At 48.4% G+C, this 18,264-nt stretch overlaps 1 protein-coding gene across 1 annotated transcript; it reads right to left on the reverse strand.

Moving 5' to 3' along the window:
• Window positions 1-7,592: 7,592 nt before the first annotated feature.
• LOC122376761 (lysosomal alpha-mannosidase-like) lies at window positions 7,593-17,954 on the reverse strand. The gene is made up of 8 exons (XM_043356702.1): window positions 17,797-17,954; window positions 17,139-17,278; window positions 16,538-16,635; window positions 15,848-16,020; window positions 11,138-11,377; window positions 10,644-10,790; window positions 8,700-8,882; window positions 7,593-8,112 (listed from the first exon to the last, which is right to left on the reverse strand). Exons 1-8 carry the CDS (start codon window positions 17,908-17,910, stop codon window positions 8,020-8,022), a joined length of 1,188 nt encoding a protein of 395 aa, XP_043212637.1. The 5' UTR covers window positions 17,911-17,954; the 3' UTR covers window positions 7,593-8,019.
• Window positions 17,955-18,264: the final 310 nt, after the last annotated feature.

The raw sequence follows: 18,264 nt of genomic DNA on the forward strand, positions 1-18,264 counted from the left end.
AGCGACCGAGGGTCGAACCGGGGAAGTTGACTATCTCTGAACACGTCACCACCGACATTCGCTTCCTCTGCGCGCCGGTTTGGACGGTCTGCATGGTAAAACACCCACCGGTGCGGGACGTGGTAGGTGGTATTATGATTACTTTTTTGTGGATGTGAGAAAAGCCTTGCTTGAGGAACGACCCCTTGATAACTGAGCTACGACAAGTGCTGTTTTAGCCAGCAACAATCGTGTCTGTGTTGAGATAAGGGGAGCCCGGGCTCGGAGTTTGCATCTTGAAGTGCAAAGGATGTACCAATGAGGCATGGGTCCGCAGTCGCACCCAATTCCTTCAGTACTGCAAGCCATTTCTGGCAGCGAAAAACCTCAGCGGAAACCTGAAGATGATTAGCAAGGCTTTCATGAAAGGATGAGGATAGATTCAAAAATTATCGTGTCACCCGATGACATCGCGATAAATTTCCATACAACAATCGGTTGGAAGCGCATGTAAGGGATGATTTAAGTGTTGAACGCTGTTGCTTTCGCATTGTTTTTTTCACTTTTACTTGGTGCGCTAGTCAAGTGTTGTCTTCAGCCTCTTTTTATCTACTTTGTGAAGTCTGTGTTATTGGTAGTTGCATTGTTGATAGGTAGGTATGCACGATTGTAGGCTGTAGCTCGATTGTTAAAGGGACCCTCCCACCTTCAAAAAAGTTAACCCATTTATGCCCAGGAATATTGACCATCATGAAAATCGACGAAATCAAAATATGTTATGCTCCTACCAGGGCCTTGTATGGAATCGGAAATAATTTTTGCCTGCAGCAAAAGTTTCTCGAGAAAAACGTAAAAAACTTGCGTTGCGAAATCGCAACGAAGGGCACACCGGGCGCCATTAGCGTTGCGAAAACGCAACGACGGGCACATCAGACGGACATAAAGTACACTGAACTGCCGTATATGCTAATATGTTTTGACAAAACATCAATCAACTGTTGACAACTATTGCTTGAAAATGCGAAACCCACATCCGTCATGCTCTATAACCCGCCTAAGAGCCTCAGTGAGGAAGCATAACTTCATGATTCGCGAACGGGGGATGGCAACACGGTCATTATCAACCATTTACGTTGTCCATTGCTGTTCATTTAAAGTTGTGGTCGACACGTATCCAGGGTGATGCTTTCTTTTTGGAAGCTAGACAGATCCATTACCTCCACCTATCAGACCCTGCACAGTGCACACTGAATACAATTAAACGGAGGATTGGGAGTAAACCAGTGCCTCTCGTATGCGCGTATATCCGCAATCATTTTTAACCACCCTCCTAGGAGTAAAGTTAAATTCCATTGCAGGTTAGTCGTACCCACTCTCAGCAAAAAGAAAAAAAGGACCGATCCGGCTCTAACAAATTACCCGCGTAAGGCGTAGCGCATCACAACTAATCGACTCCCAGTTTATCATGTTTACACCTAATCCAAAATTTTCATGGCCCCACTCTCAGCGACCTTCACATGTAACCTCTTTCTCGAGACAATGCCAGGACAGAATGGTGATTCGACGTCAATCCGTCCTTTCCATCTTCAGGATAGTTGAATCCTCCTCCACGCCTCATCCCCCTGTTCCGGGCTGGACCGGCAACGTATATCGCAATCGGGCAGCTCACATAGGAGCGCGCCTGTAGCCGGGTGCAGTGAGTGCTTGGGAGGGGGGAAGGGGGTGGGTCATGGGTGGCGGCTGCCCACTGGCTGGGCTCAGTCTCCAGTCTACGATTAACCGTGTCCGGTCAGACAAATGTCTCCCCTAATTCCAATAATCCTGCTAGCTCTAAAAATGGTCTGATTAGATAAAAAGCCTATCAAAGTAAGAAAACAGGCGTATACTCCACATCAAGCAGCTTATGAATCTATGCGAGTTATGAATCCTAAAAATTATTATTTTCCCATGGGTCCGCCCTCAGTACCCCTGCCGAAGGGCTCAGCTACCCTCAGAGGGGGCCTATCCCACTATTTGCCGACCCTCAGTTATCTTTTCTAACGTAAATGCTGGTAGTCAGCAGATTCTATCCAGAGAATGGCGATGCCTATCTGTCGCCTGATACCAGAATACATCCCCGTTATTCATTATTTATGCACAATGTACATAGTAGATCCAATTTCCAAAGGACCTAATTATCTCTCAGCTCCGTTAGCATCGCCGACCGTTTGATGCATGGGTCCTTTTCCTACCATGCGATTTTCAGATGCATGGGAACACATTGCTTAGTGAACGAACAGCCCGAGGCCGAAAATCTACGAGAGAAAAAGAAAGGAGTGTTTGTGGCTGTTTGAGCCAGCAAATATGAAACGTGTCGCAACATTTTACGTGCGAACGCACCTTGCACTAAACATTAGGGTGTATCGTCGAATTTTGATTTTTTTTAATCGTCTTCACTACTAAATTTTATTATTCCCTGGCATGTTTGAAGCCGTAGGATACCAATCAAAAAAATCTGGGACGAAAACCTAGCCTGCTGCGAGAGGTTGAACGGAAGCCTGTCGGGGCGGCGCCAGGCGTTGAAGTCTCCCCGTTAGTTACGCGCACACTAGCACTACGCGGCGGCTGGCGCCGTGCCGCCGCGTTCCCGGTCAGCCGTGTTTTAGCGTTCACTGACGGGTCGAGGTGATTATTCTAAGCTTTCCTAAGAAGCTTTCTGCCCCGCAGCTCATTATTGAGCAAGAATATCGCACAAACTGCATAGAACATTGACATGCAGGTTGTCGGCACATCGGAGAAGGGGATGCTTTGGTTAATGCCTCCTTTAATAGGAAGAGATTGTGGAAGAACAACACATTTCTTTTGGAAATTACTCATCCTCCTTCTTCCTACGTGCCTGCTTTAGTAATCGAAGTACCCCTATTGACTCTACGTTCTTGATTCGGCTGTGGATTTTATGCATGGAATTCCGCTATATTATATTTTCTCGCTAAATGTCTCCTGAGCTATATTGAGGCGTCACGGGACAGCAATGCTCAGCACACAACCGCAGAGAAAAAGTCAATCTGGCCATGCGTTTTGTATGCTAAAATGTGTGAGCCTTGGTGTGTACCAGCAGCCGTTGTCACCATTGTAATTTTCACGACTTTATCTTTATAAGGATGCAATTTTCCACTTCCTAGTTCCCAGACTGGGTTTGGAGATATTATAGTTTTACAGAAACATTTGGGAATGTCTGTAATGTAAGTTAAAGCGAATACCGAAAGGAATCCACATATTTTCGATTTCCTGTATGCTGTATTGCTTACGTCATGCCAGACGTCATGATGGCATGGTTGCGATTGATGGTATGTCGGATGGTCAGGGTACGAACTCACGGTAAGTCAGCTTGGCCGGCAGGCATCAACAGGCACAATAGTCTTACACTGATATCGTCACCCTCAGTTATTCGTCACCATTCAGCAGCAGGGCCAGAGCTTCGGGCTTTGAACCGTAAGGTACAGGTGTAGGAGCAAGACATTGCGCCGATTCGAAGGGCTGGAAGGGCAGCATCGCGGGGGCTGGAATGCGCCTGAGCGGCTTAGACCATCCCATTGGGACGGGGGTGTTCTGAGTGCACTCAGCCGCTCATGCTGGGAAATGCATCCAATGGAGCTCTCCCCCCATCCCCCCGTTTCGAATGATTAGGGTGACCTTTAGTCTAGAACAAGGCAGGATGACTATTGGCTGGTCCCGAGGATAGATACAAAGGACAGGTAATGACATCATATAATGAATCGAAGACGGCCCCGGTCTGATCCTCTGATAGAGGCTCAACACGTGTCTCGTTGTGGACCATTTCGTTTTCCTCCACCGTAGTTTTTGCACCGACCTGAACGGGTTGGAAGGTAACGATGTTCAGAAACCATTAAGATCGTAATTGTATATTCGTTGTATATTCGTTCACTGAACAGGTAGGACAGGTTCAACACAGTCAAAACCTCATCCTATCATCCAATAATTATAAAGTAGTCTTCATGGAATGGAAAGGCTAACCTAACTCAACGAATATACAATTACGACCTTAATGGTTTCTGAACATCGTAATCTTCCAACCCGTTGAGGTCGGTGCAAACACCACGGTGGAGGAAAACGAAATGGTCCACAACGAGATACGTGTTGATGAGCCTCTATCAGAGGATCGGGCCGGGGCCGTCTTCGATTCATTATATGATGTCATTACCTGTCCTTTCTATCCTCGGGACCAGCCAACCATCATCCTTCTTTGTTCTAGACTAAAGGTCAGCCTAATCATTCGAAACGGGTGGGGATGGGGTAGAGCTCCATTGGATGCATTTCCCAGCAAGAGCGGCTGAGTGCACCCAGAACACCCCCGTCCCAATGGGATGGTCTCAGCCGCTCAGGCGCATTCCAGCCCCCGCGATGCTGCCCTTCCAGCCCTTCGAATCGGCACAATGTCTTGCTCCTACACCTGTGCCTTACGGTTCAAAGCCCGAAGCTCTGGGCCTGCTGCTGAATGGTGACGAATAACTGAGGGTGACGATATCAGTGTAAGACTATTGTGCCTGTTGATGCCTGCCGGCCAAGCTGACTTACCGTGAGTTCGTACCCTGGCCATCCGGCATACCATCAATCGCAACCATGCCATCATGACGTCTGGCATTAGCAATACAGCAAACAGGAAAATCGAAAATATGAGGATTCCTTTCGGTATTAGCTTTTAACTTACATTACAGACATTCCTAAATGTTTCTGTAAAACTATATCTCCAAACCCAGTCTGGGAACTAGGAAGTGGAAAATTGCATCCTTATAAAGATAAAGTCGTGAAAATTACAATGGTGACAACGGCTGCTGGTACACACCAAGGCTCACACATTTTAGCATACAAAACGCATGGCCAGATTGACTTTTTCTCTGCGGTTGTGTGCTGAGCATTGCTGTCCCGTGACGCCTCAATATAGCTCAGGAGACATTTAGCGAGAAAATATAATATAGCGGAATTCCATGCATAAAATCCACAGCCGAATCAAGAACGTAGAGTCAATAGGGGTACTTCGATTACTAAAGCAGGCACGTAGGAAGAAGGAGGATGAGTAATTTCCAAGAGAAATGTGTTGTTCTTCCACAATCTCTTCCTATTAAAGGAGGCATTAACCAAAACATCCCCTTCTCCTATGTGCCGACAACCTGCATGTCAATGTTCTATGCAGTTTGTGCGATATTCTTGCTCAATAATGAGCTGCGGGGCAGAAAGCTTCTTAGGAAAGCTTAGAATAATCACCTCGACCCGTCAGTGAACGCTAAAACACGGCTGACCGGGAACGCGGCGGCACGGCGCCAGCCGCCGCGTGGTGCTAGTGTGCGCGTAACTAACGGAGAGACTTCAACGCCTGGCGCCGCCCCGACAGGCTTCCGTTCAACCTCTCGCAGCAGGCTAGGTTTTCGTCCCAGATTTTTTTGATTGGTATCCTACGGATTCAAACATGCCAGGGACCAATAAAATTTAGTAGTGAAGACGATTAAAAAAAAAATCAAAATTCGACGATACACCCTACTAAACATACCTATATACGTCCCTCATGGCATAGGCGGCGGAGCGGGGGGAGGGGGCACCGGGGCACCGTGCCCCCCTTGATTTTGCCATTTTAACATTATCCCGATAGGCGTTGCATAGAAATGGAAATGGAAAGAATGAGACCAAAAGTCAGCAGTGCTCCCCCCCCCCCCTTAATTGAAAATGTTCCGCCGCTACAGCCTCATGGCTACAAAATGAGAGAGAAAGAAAGAGAGAGAGAGAGAGAGAGAGAGAGAGAGAGAGAGAGAGAGAGAGAGAGAGAGAGAGAGAGAGAGAGAGAGAGAGAGAGAGAGAGAGAGAGAGAGAGAGAGAGAGAGAGAGAGAGAGAGAGAGAGAGAGAGAAAGAGAGGGGGAGAGAGTTGGGGAACGAGGAGGAGAGGGAGGAAGATGGGGGAGAGAAAGAGAGAACCCACAGCGTATCACGAGTGAAGTCTACTGTTGATATTCATACTTCCGCTACCCTGCCAATGTGCCCATCGTTGCGTTTTCGCAACACCGCTGTCTTTCCGATGTGCCCTTCGTTGCGTTCCCGCAACGCGACCGTAGTCATATTTGAAAATAGTCACAAACCCTTTTTGTAGCATTATTTCTTAACAAAATGCACATCTACGCTATTGTAGGGACTCTGCAGAATATGTTTACACAATTTTCATTACGATATTATTAAGCACTTAGCCTACTTATCTTGATTTTCGTGACGTCATCACTCACAAAACCTTCGACTTCCCTCTGGGAGCTCTAGGCAGTAACTTACCGGCCGCACAGACTTGTAACTGCGTAGTATCATGCGCACAACCATGCTACACACGCTGAAACTTGTCTCATCGGTTAGTCTCTTTTACACACTTCTCAAGCTTCGATCACGTCAACGCTTGCTTGCGTTGCGAAAACGCAACGAAGGGCGTAAATGGGTTAATTAATGAATTGGCATGAAGTTGGCTCGGTTCAGAAAGAGCAAAAATGAATATCTACCAAATTTAACCGAAAAATATTCACCGGTTTTCAAGATAATAGACATTTACTTTTGTTTACCTTTTTGAGATCTCCGCTGTTTCTAGCGACTTTATTTTGAAAGTGCGGCGTTTGCGGCAGATGTTGCGCGCAAATAGCATATACCACCACTGCTTCACAAAGATGTTAGTATAAGGTTTTAAAATCGTTAGATCACCGCTGACGTCACAAATTCTAAGGGGGCATCCCTGATCCCAATGCATTAGCCCCTTAGAATCCGAAAACTGCAAGTTTGAAATTCCATATATCCGAATTAAAGCATTTTTCGATGTTGTGAGTGCCCAAACCGGTATTTGCAGGCCATGGCCACCAATTTGGCTATCTCAACTCAAAACTAATGCTAAGGAGGGATGGTCACTTTAAGAAATAGAGGCAGAGGATGACATGTGATGTCGGTATACCACTTTGCATGAGCTGGACATGAGCAGCATAGGTATCTTGTGAGCAGCTATCAATTAACATTTTTGGGGAATATATGATGCCGTTAACGTACTACAGGTTAACATTCTTGCATGAACAGGTTCGATGTCTAGGTCAAATGTCACCGATAAATCAGAAAAGTTTGACGTTACACAGGTATTCTAATACATCATGGTGGGGCTACCTTATGCTATTTGATGTTCGAAATCGTTTCAGCAGCAGTGTAAATATGGTAGAGGGCCGCCGGAGCTACCCTCCCGTGTACGGGAATGAGGGACTGAAATTCCACAAGGGAACCGAAATTTCTCTCCTCAGTCTTGGTTTAGCAGTACGAAGCACCAGTAATGAAGGCAGAGTTTATAATCTGCATGACATGAACTGCGAAGTGGATAAGATCACAAACACTTTATATAATAAGCTTCCCTAAACACGTGCCTCATATAATTATATTACAAAGTAAAATGCGTGAAAAGCGTTTAACTACCAACACAAGTCACCTCTACTGATTCATGTTTAAGTGAGCATTTGTACGACCATTCTGTTTCACGCGTTCCCTCGCGTACCGTCGAAGTGAGTTATAACTTGAGTTATATTATAACTCACGCAAACACCGCTACCACACCAACTCTTCCAGCGGGCGTTTGTATTTGAACGTCTCACGACATCACGCAAAGGTCCCTGCCGCGCCTCCGCTGGGCAGGGTGGACCACAGCAATAAACACGAACACGCACAAATCACCATGGCAACGGGGAATACAGCAGACTCGGTCCCCAAGGGCCCAGCGCAACCACGACAATCCCCGAGACCTCCAGACATTGACTTTTGGCACTGAGCTCGTGCTAGTATATATGTACACCAAATCAGCCGGATTACACGCAAGCTGTGTGCTTTTACCCGCCATTACACAACGCAGGAAGCACGATCAATAACTTCTAGCATACTCGATCTACAGTCGCCAAGCGCTGCTTTCTAGCGTCTACTCGGCACGATGGGGCAGAGCTGACCTCGTGTCGGTCACGTGACGACCCTCGGGGCACGGTGTGACCTGTAGGTCACTGCTGGGTGTCTCCAGGAGGAGTCGGTAGCGGGTACGGACTGGTGTAGGTAGCCACAAACGTACGGATCTCCATGGGGTTCAGTGTGACCTGTGGAACACGCAGAGGTCGGCCGGTTGTCAGAGTCGGGTTGTAGTTACAACACTCCACGGCTTGAGCTAAAGGCTGAGAAGTCATGGAATAAATAAAATAATAGAGTGCATGTGAAAACGCAGTCGCTGATTTTCAGAAAAAACAGCAGATTTTTTTCAGCATATAAACTGGCGTTGAATTTGATTTGGTGAACTAGATACACAAATAAAGTACTAAATAAAATAAAGTACCTATCATTGACATTATCTTACATTCATTGGTTCTACACTAATACGCAGATGCCGCTCTAGCAGAGTTGCCGTCTTTGAGCACACAGCATGCTAGCAATTACATTACACACGTTCTAGACAACGCAGTTACGATAAGTCGACCTTGTGGATCACGTCGAGGCTCGAGCCTTGTGTGGTTTTCCTTTTAAATATAAGTTTGACCTTATATAGACTAGATATGTAGTTGAGCTAAATAGTTGGTGAAAATAAAATAAAACACTTGATGTAACCAAGTAACCAAAAAGACCAAAAATCTCGCAATCTCACGCCACTACCGCCAGACAAGCAGGACTGTAGCAACATGGCGGAACTGACCGTCAGCGGGTCGGCCTCGGCCTCTGTGTTCCTGTAGGTCTCCTGAGCCGCGCGGCGGAAGTTTTTCGGCATGCTGTTGGACTTGTCGTGGTCCCAGTGGAAGCGGTTGATGTCACTCAGAGGTCGGTCGGCGGACAGACCGTATTCGACGACCGAGGTGATGTTGAGGGTCGTGAACAGGTCCTGGAGAGGGGTGACCAGATGAGCAGGTGAACATGTCAATAAGGTAACAGATGAGCAAATGGACATATTACCAGTTAATATATGAAAGGATAAACTGATGAACCGATGGGCAAATGAACATGTGATCGTACAAACAAGTGAACATGAGTGAACAAAGGTGAAGTATGTAAACGAATGAACAGTCCAGATGAATAGACCGGTAATAAGGGCATGGCGTGAACGATTTAGTCACTTGTATAAACGGAAACCCGTTAAAAGAAGCTCAGCATTGCTCACAGGCAGCGAACACTTGATCAATACATTTCCAACTTTCCACCCTAACCACAACTTCCCACTCGAGGTCCAGACACAATGCGTTTGGCTTCGAGACTTCCCATCCCGGTACCTTCCCCGGCCCCGATCCACTGACCTGAATGTTGACATCGACAGGAGAAATAAACTAAATAAATGTCTTACACCACCTACCTTCCCCGACCCCAGCACTCACTGACCTGAATGTTGACATCGACAGGAGAAATAAACTAAATAAATGTCTTAGATTACACCACCTACCTTCCCCGACCCCAGCACTCACTGACCTGAATGTTGACATCGACAGGAAAACTGAACTAAATAAACGTCTTACATTACACCACCTACCTTCCCCGACCCCAGCACTCACTGACCTGAATGTTGACATCGACAGAAAAACTGAACTAAATAAACGTCTCACACCACCTACCTTCCCCGACCCCAGCACTCACTGACCTGAATGTTGACATCGACAGGAGAAATAAACTAAATAAACGTCTCACACCACCTACCTTCCCCACCCCCTGCACTGACCTGAATGTTGACATCGACAGGAGAAATAAACTAAATAAACGTCTCACACCACCTACCTTCCCCACCCCCTGCACTGACCTGAATGTTGACATCGACAGGAAAACTGAACTAAATAAACGTCTCACACCACCTACCTTCCCCACCCCCTGCACTGACCTGAATGTTGACATCGACAGGAAAACTGAACTAAATAAACGTCTCACACCACCTACCTTCCCCGACCTCGGCACTCACCTGAATGTTGACATCGACAGGAGAAATAAACTAAATAAACGTCTCACACCACCTACCTTCCCCACCCCCTGCACTGACCTGAATGTTGACATCGACAGGAAAACTGAACTAAATAAACGTCTCACACCACCTAACTTCCCCGACCTCGGCACTCACCTGAATGTTGACATCGACAGGAAAACTGAACTAAATAAACGTCTCACACCACCTACCTTCCCCGACCTCGGCACTGACCTGAATGTTGACATCGACAGGAGAAATAAACTAAATAAACGTCTCACACCACCTACCTCCCCCGACCTCGGCACTGACCTGAATGTTGACATCGACAGGAGAAATAAACTAAATAAACGTCTCACACCACCTACCTTCCCCACCCCCTGCACTGACCTGAATGTTGACATCGACAGGAAAACTGAACTAAATAAACGTCTCACACCACCTACCTTCCCCGACCTCGGCACTGACCTGAATGTTGACATCGACAGGAGAAATAAACTAAATAAACGTCTCACACCACCTACCTTCCCCGACCTCGGCACTCACCTGAATGTTGACATCGACAGGAGAAATAAACTAAATAAACGTCTCACACCACCTACCTTCCCCGACCTCGGCACTCACCTGAATGTTGACATCGACAGGAGAAATAAACTAAATAAACGTCTCACACCACCTACCTCCCCCACCCCCTGCACTCACCTGAATGTTGACATCGACCGGCAGACTGAGCTCGACATCCTCTCCAGTTTCGAACTGGTGCTCCAGTCGCAGCAGCAGCCGGTCTGGTTTGTACATCTCCAGTGTCAGGAGGTGCACGTTGGCGGGCAGTGGCTTCATACCGGTGAACTAGAACGGAGAGGGAAGGCTGGGTGAAGCTGGCGGTACGGGGTCAGAACAGAGATTGGGAAGAGTATGTCTAGAAGCTTGGTATTCCGCATGTCGATCTACCGGTTTAAACTTATTCTTTCTTTCGTATGTTCCAGACTTACCTTAGATCAAACATCATCGTTCTATCTACCAGCTTCGATTCCTAACTGCAATAAAACCATATCAACCGTCAATTTCTTCAAATCCAGCTTTTATATCTCCCCAATCCTTTCTCAGAGTATCTTATTTCAACATCATATTCTCTGATGTTCAAGCACTATAATTTAATGCATAAATAAATAAATGCTTCCCCAGTCTTCCCTCACCTGTTTGACCACCGTGTCACTGTTCCACATGTCCAGCGTCATGCCGTTGGCGCTGGCGAACGTCAGCTGCGGGCCCATGAACATCTGCTCCGCCAGGTCCCGGTGAAGTCGAGGAGCGTCTCCGACGGCACTGGCTACCAGCCAGTGCCGGCCTCTGACCACCATACCAACTCCGAACTCCGTCTCGTTGAGAGGCTCACCGACTCCGAACTGGTCGTCTTGGACGGTGCGACGGTGCAGCTGTATAGGGGGAGGGGGGTCAGATGGGAGGTCAATCAAGTACTCATGTGCTCTACATACCTATTTACATATATACTAGGGTGTGTCATCGAGGGGGTGATTCTCGCAGAATCAAACGCCGTAAGGTTTTTCCTTGGCACATTGATCAATAATGAATTTTCATCCATATCCGAGTCCACCAAAATTAAAATTCGTGCGGCGCCAGCCGTTCAAAGTTTTGGCGCCCGGCGTTGCAGTCTCCAATGCTGAGCGTCACCCAGCACTGCGAGTAACACCAAGTATTGCAGCAGGTAATAATGCAAAATAACTACCGCTGAAAATGATGCTTTTGAGCGCTTCTAAGGCTGGTTGTTGCAAAGAGCATGTCATTAGAGTGTCCAATTACTGTTTTTATTGTGCTCAATGAATTAAATCGAGCATTGCTACTGAAACTAAAGAAAAAACTGCCCGATTTTGAGAAGCGGGCGGGGTGGAGGCGGAGACGGGAAGCGACTCAGATTCGTCTTCTGAAAACACCGACTCCGTGGCATCCTCTGGGCGGTGCTTCTTCTTCTTCTTCTTCTTCAGCATGTCATCTCGTGTGACCTGGCCCGTCTCCACCAGGAAGTCCCGGATGAGTCCAGCCTCGGTGGAAAGGATCTCCCTCAGCGTCGGCAAAGGGCCCCACGGGCGGGTCCGTGGCCCCTGGTAGGCGGGGTAGTCGACCAACAGGTGTTTGGCCGAGTCCGGTTCGTCGCAACGGACTTTCTCGTCAGACTCGGCCGGACCAAGTCGGAATCGGGTGTCTCCGGTGAGTGGGGAGCAGCTCACGCGGAGCTGTGCCACTGTGATCTGGTATGGTATGGTATTGATCCTAGATGGTTTCGTAGCTACCTGACTGGTCGACGGCAGGTGGTGAGAGGTGGTTCCTTGTCCTTGCCTCTTTCCCATGGGGTTCCGCAAGGTTCCCTAGTCGGTCCCATCCTCTTCAGCATCTTCACAAATGACCTTCCATCCTATCTTCCTCACGGTCGCCTCATCTCCTACGCCGACGACACCCAATTACTTGACTCGGCCCGTCCTAAAGATCTATCCATCCTTAAATCCCGACAGGAGGATACCCTCCGTGCTGTCCTCTCCTACTTCACATCCAACTCCTTAAAAATGAACCCATCCGCTCCACTCTGCTCCTTGTCGGCACTGCCCAAAACCTTAAGAAAACCTCATCCTTCCACCTTAACCTGCCAGGCTACTTACTAACACCCTCGCCATTTGTGAAGATGCTGGGAGTGACCCTAGACCCCACCTTATCCTGGGAAAACCACATCTCCAACGTTGTCAAAAAGTGCAATTCCATCCTTATATGTCTGTATAAAATTCGCCATCATCTCAGTCCCGACATCCTTAAGCTCCTTATCCAGTGTCATACCTTTCCTCACATCCTGTACTGCCTCTCTGTCTGGGGTGGCGCCGCTGCATGCCACCTTCACCGTGTGCAGAAGGCGATGAATTTTGGTGCGAGGGTTGTCTCTGGCGTGCCCAGGTATCACCATATATCGCCGATCCTAGCTGCGCTGGGCTGGTGTGACGTGCGCGAGCTGGTTGAGCGCCGTGACTGCCTCGGCGTCTACAGGGCGCTGAGGGACCCGCACGCTCCCGCGGCGATCCGCTCCCTGTTCGTCCCTCGTACAGCGGTTTCCCGGCGCAGCACCCGGTCGACTGAGGCGGGCGCTCTCGAGCTGCCTCCATACCGCCTGTCCGCGTCGCGCCGCGCGTTTTCTTACCGAGCGGCCGCGGCGTGGAACCGCCTGTCGCCGGCTGTCACCGGCTCTGTAACCCGCGCCGAGTTTCTGCGCCGGCTATCGAACTAGTCGAGGGTCTGGTTTGTCCGACTTTGGACCGTGTTTTTATATACCCATCTCTTGATTGTGATTTACTGTGATATTGACTGTGTCATGTTTTCATCTATGTACTCTGACTCGGACTAAATATTAAGCCACTATGTGGAAATGTCCTCAATACACCGAACTTGAACTTGTGATCGACGCTCGGCGGTCCAGTTCTCTCTCCGTGGCCCAGAGCGCCACATCGTCCGCATTCGCAGATGTGTACCTCCAGTTCCCGAGCCGCAGTTATAGCCGGTCATACGAGCCTGCAGGGTTAGCGTCCGATGGCTGCGCTGGTCCTTCAGGAAGACAGCCTCCTCCTGAGTGACTGTGGGCGATGAGACTTTTGCACCTGCTCTGAGAGTTGCATTTGCATTTGGCGATATCCAGGAGTTGTTGAATTATGCAGTGGCGGCGCTTTGCTGGTTCCCTGTGTCGTGCTATAATTGTCGTATGGGCATTTCCTAATCAGCTACGTTTTTTTTTTCGCCTCGTGAATTATGATCCGGATAGCATAGGGCCCTGCCGAAAGTGACACGGCCGCGTACAAAACATTTCGCGATAGGACAGCCGGCACTTTTGTCCCAACAGCGACTGCTGACTAAAGCAGAGGCCTTCAGTTATGTCAGGTGGCTGAGTGCTCAAAGAAGAAATCCAACAAATAGTGCATTTAGGGCCGTGGCGAAAAAAGGACAAGGCAACTCTGAACTAATGAAGGAATCCCTGTTCGCGATCTATGTAAAACACACGACGAAAGTGAGCAAAAGGGACTGCTATAAGCCCTACAGACAGCCCTACAGACTTCTGAACAAAACACCAGAGACACAGGAAGGAACAAAGCGCCGCCACTGCATAATTCAACAACTCCTGGATATCGCCAAATGCAAATGCAACTCTCAGAGCAGGTGCACAAGTCTCATCGCCCACTGAGTCACTCAGCAAGAGGCTGTCTTCCTGAAGGACCAACGCAGCCATCGGACGCTAACCCTGCAGGCTCGTATGACCGGCTATAACTGCGGCTCGGGAACTGGAGGTACACATCTGCGAATGCGGACGATGTGGTGCTCTGGGCCACGGAGAGAGAACTGGACCGCCGAGCGTCGATCACAGTGGCACATCTCCGCGTGAGCTGCTCCCCACTCACCGGAGACACCCGATTCCGACTCGGTCCGGCCAAGTCTGACGAGAAAGTCCGTTGCGACGAACCGGACTCGGCCAAACACCTGTTGGTCGACTACCCCGCCTACCAGGGGCCACGGACCCGCCCGTGGGGCCCTTTGCCGACGCTGAGGGAGATCCTTTCCACCGAGGCTGGACTCATCCGGGACTTCCTGGTGGAGACGGGCCGGGTCACACGAGATGACATGCTGAAGAAGAAGAAGAAGAAGAAGAAGCACCGCCCAGAGGATGCCACGGAGTCGGTGTTTTCAGAAGACGAATCTGAGTCACTTCCCGTCTCCGCCTCCAGTTCCACCCCGCCCGCTTCTCAAAATCGGGCAGTTTTTTCTTTAGTTTCAGTAGCAATGCTCGATTTAATTCATTGAGCACAATAAAAACAGTAATTGGACACTCTAATGACATGCTTTTTGCAACAACCAGCCTTAGAAGCGCTCAAAAGCATCATTTTCAGCGGTAGTTATTTTGCATTATTACCTGCTGCAATACTTGGTGTTACTCGCAGTGCTGGGCGACGCTCAGCATTGGAGACTGCAACGCCGGGCGCCAAAACTTTGAACGGCTGGCGCCGCACGAATTTTAATTTTTTGCAAAAACGGTTGCTATGCCGTGTGTTTGCAGGTCTCAGTGCCAAGGAATTTCTTTACGGCATTTGGTTCTGTTACTGATGACACACCCTAATATATACCTAACGTATTGACCGATGGTAAACAACTTTACAAGTATATGTGGAATAGTGTGACGTATTATCAAGCCTCCAGTAACGCGTACCCTTCTATGTCAATTCGCCTGGTTGGATCTTTTCCTCGGAAATTCAGTGAATAGATGAAGCTATTTGCTGAATGTCCACAACCACTGAAACGTTCACAACCAACACATTCCACAATTTAAACCAATCTCCACATCCAACCAACTCAACCTGAAACAGTTAAGGCCTGACTACACTATGCGTTCTCTGCGTGCGTTTTTTGCGGGTTTGCGGGTTTTGCGTAATATCGTTCTAGAATAAAAAAAACGTTATTACGTTTATGTGATGTTTTTATATTAAATTTTAGTTAATATAAGAGTTATATTAACTTAAGTACACAACTAATGCACAACAAGTGTAAAAGTTGTTTTATTTAGGTATAACTTTTTCCAGAACGATATCACGCAAAAAACGCAAACCCGCAAAAAACGCACGCAGAAAACGCACAGTGTAGCCAGGCCTTTACACTTCTCCATCTAAAATATCTATCGAAACTAGCTTGTCCGACGGCAAAACTTTGCTTGGAATCGCGCAAGAGACGTTTGAGAAGTTCATAAAGCACCCTCAACGGCCTCAACCAGGACATCCACAAATCAAAACCAATCCAAACATCCAACCAACTCCACCTGCACTACACTCCTCTCTCTTCTCTTCTCTCCTTCCTTCCTCTCTTCCTCTCACCATCAGTTCCAGTTGTCCAGAGGAGAGACTGGCTCCTCCCTCAGACCGGTCGGTCAGAACGGTCAGCTGATTGGACTCGTCCTTCACAAAGATCCTAGAGTTGACCGGGTAGTAGTTACCGGCCACCGGTTCGGTGACGTTCAGGGTCCAGGTGTTGCGGTGGTTGCGACGACCTGGAAGGGGGGGGGAGTAAGGAGGGACGTTTGTGTTAGTTTTTAGATAATGGAGAGTTGAGTAGGCAAAAATGAGGAGGGATAAATATACATAGACGGGTGATATGAAGATACAAACGGAATTATATACAGTAGTAGTAGAACGATATGAGTAATTATTGGAACTAAAATCTGAAATCACGTTGCATAGAGAAAATACACAGATAAAAAAGAAACGCTTGTGATTAGAACAACATAGCTTAAAGTAAGGCGTGCAAAACATAACTACTTGTTCGATATTTTTCCACAGTCGTACAGCCTCATCAAACAAGTAAATACTCCCTTACCTTAAATACCACCTGGAGAAAGGCCATTTCAAAGCCCTCTCACACAGGACGCCACCTTCCCTTCTCCGCTCTCCCCTTAACTATTCCTCCCTCCCTTGCTCCTAGCCTTCAATCTTTCTTATCTATCGTTTACTCATCATTCCTCCCTCCCTTGCTCCTAGCCTTCAATCTCATCTATCGTTAGTACTAACGTTCCATCATCTGGCGTCCGTTGGAGTCGGTGTAGAACAGGTCACCGGAGCTGATGTCCGTGTGGTACCGGCTGATCACCTCCTTAGCCTTACCGTCTCTGGTGACAGACCGAGACGAACGTAAAGGTAATTAGTATTTGATTGAAAGTGCGGGTGATTAGAACGTGCGGACAGACAAACGCACCGGTACTCAGTACATAGCTTAGGTTCGACAATCACGACACTGAGGTAAACAGCAGTAATTTTACAAACGAATTATTGCACACAATAGCCCATTTTGCAAGCAGTGGATCTGATAACTATTGGGAAGTAGAGCGTTTGCAGATGGTTGAGAATGAGTACCTCTTTGGTTTTTGGCTTCTTTTGTAATTTACTCTATCCTGTTTTTTTTTATAATGTTTTATGTCCGAAACATCTGATTAATTCACCGGCCCAGCTCTCTGTAAAAACACCAATACTCTCCCTCTTTCCCACTTCTCTATCACTCCTCTCCACCACTCCTTCGTTCAGACCATTCCCTCATTCTCCTACTCTCTTCTAGCCACAGCATTTTGGCCACCCCTCCCCTCCCTCCCTCTGTCCGCTCTTCCCTCCCACTCACTCGATGGGAATCGGTCCGACCTGCCACTCGACCTCAGCGTACGGCTGATCCCTGTACAGCCGGGTCACCTGAGATACCCAGTCGAGCTCGAACGAGTGGTGAAACTCCTTCACTAGAGGTCCGTCCAGGGTCAGCACCGACTGCGGGGCGCACAGGGGTCACATGACGTCACATGGGGTCACGGGAGGTCACCCGGGGTCACATGGGGTCACGGGAGGTCACCCGGGGTCATATGGGGTAACGTGAGGACACATGAGGGTATAAGGGGTCAGAAATGGTCACAAAAAGTCACATGAGGCATGATGATATAGGGAGTTGCGTGGGTCGTCTAAGGTCACAAAAGGTCCTACGAGGTAGCGAGGAGGCATGAGGGAAACAGGGTCAAACAGGGTCACCAAAGGTCGCAGGGAGCCGGGTTAAAATACAAGCAGGAGAAAACGAGGAACATCTGGCGCCAGACTGGATTAGAAATGACAGAACGAAGGAAGGAAATTCAAATCTTATTACAAAATAAGGAATAGCTGCGTTCATCTCAGACAATCAAAGTGTAATTGAGAAAGAAGAAGTCTTATAGACCTATCATGAGCTCTAGATAATACAGCAAACACTGAAAGTTCTCTCGCTGAGTTAACTCAACATATTTGGGCTCCATACTGACCTTGACCTCGACGGGCTGCGCCTCTCCGACGGGGTTGAAGATGTACGCCCCCGTGGGCCGCTGCGGCGGCTCCCACTTGGAGCCGTTGGCGTCACCGTAGCCGTGGTACCACATGAACGTCTGGTTCACCTGAGGGCGCGGGGCGAAGAGTAGAGGTAAAGGTGGGATTATAGATGTCGGTACATAGCCCGATGGAAATGGAGTCGCTGAACTGTTTGTTTGTTTTGTTGGGTTAGGCCCTTTCGGTCGACAAGACCATTGCAGAGCCGGAAGGATGATAGGAATTAGGGGGAGACATTGGTCTGGGCAGGCACCCTAGTGAGTCGCCGGGGCTGAGCCCGTCCAGAGGACAGGCCACCCAGCCCCAAGGCACTCACTGCACCCGGCTACGGGGTGCGCTCCCTCGGGAGCAGCGGTGCCGCTCCAAGGGAGCAGCCCGCATGAGATAAAGTTGCCTGTCCACGCCGA

The sequence above is a fragment of the Amphibalanus amphitrite genome, unplaced genomic scaffold (genome assembly GCF_019059575.1).
Source record: "Amphibalanus amphitrite isolate SeventyFive unplaced genomic scaffold, NRLGWU_Aamphi_draft 002286F_arrow, whole genome shotgun sequence".
Classification (NCBI taxonomy): Eukaryota; Metazoa; Arthropoda; class Thecostraca; order Balanomorpha; family Balanidae; genus Amphibalanus; species Amphibalanus amphitrite.

Bases quoted from the DNA above. Each gene is read 5' to 3' on its own strand.
- LOC122376761 (XM_043356702.1), bottom strand. From the start codon at position 17,910: ATGTGGTACCACGGCTACGGTGACGCCAACGGCTCCAAGTGGGAGCCG. The intron at 17,279-17,796 runs GTCAGTATGGAG...TGCGCCCCGCAG, and splicing joins CGCAGCCCGTCGAGGTCAAG to TCGGTGCTGACCCTGGACGG. The intron at 8,883-10,643 runs GTGAGTGCAGGG...ACCCCTCTCCAG, and splicing joins CGGTCGATGTCAACATTCAG to GACCTGTTCACGACCCTCAA.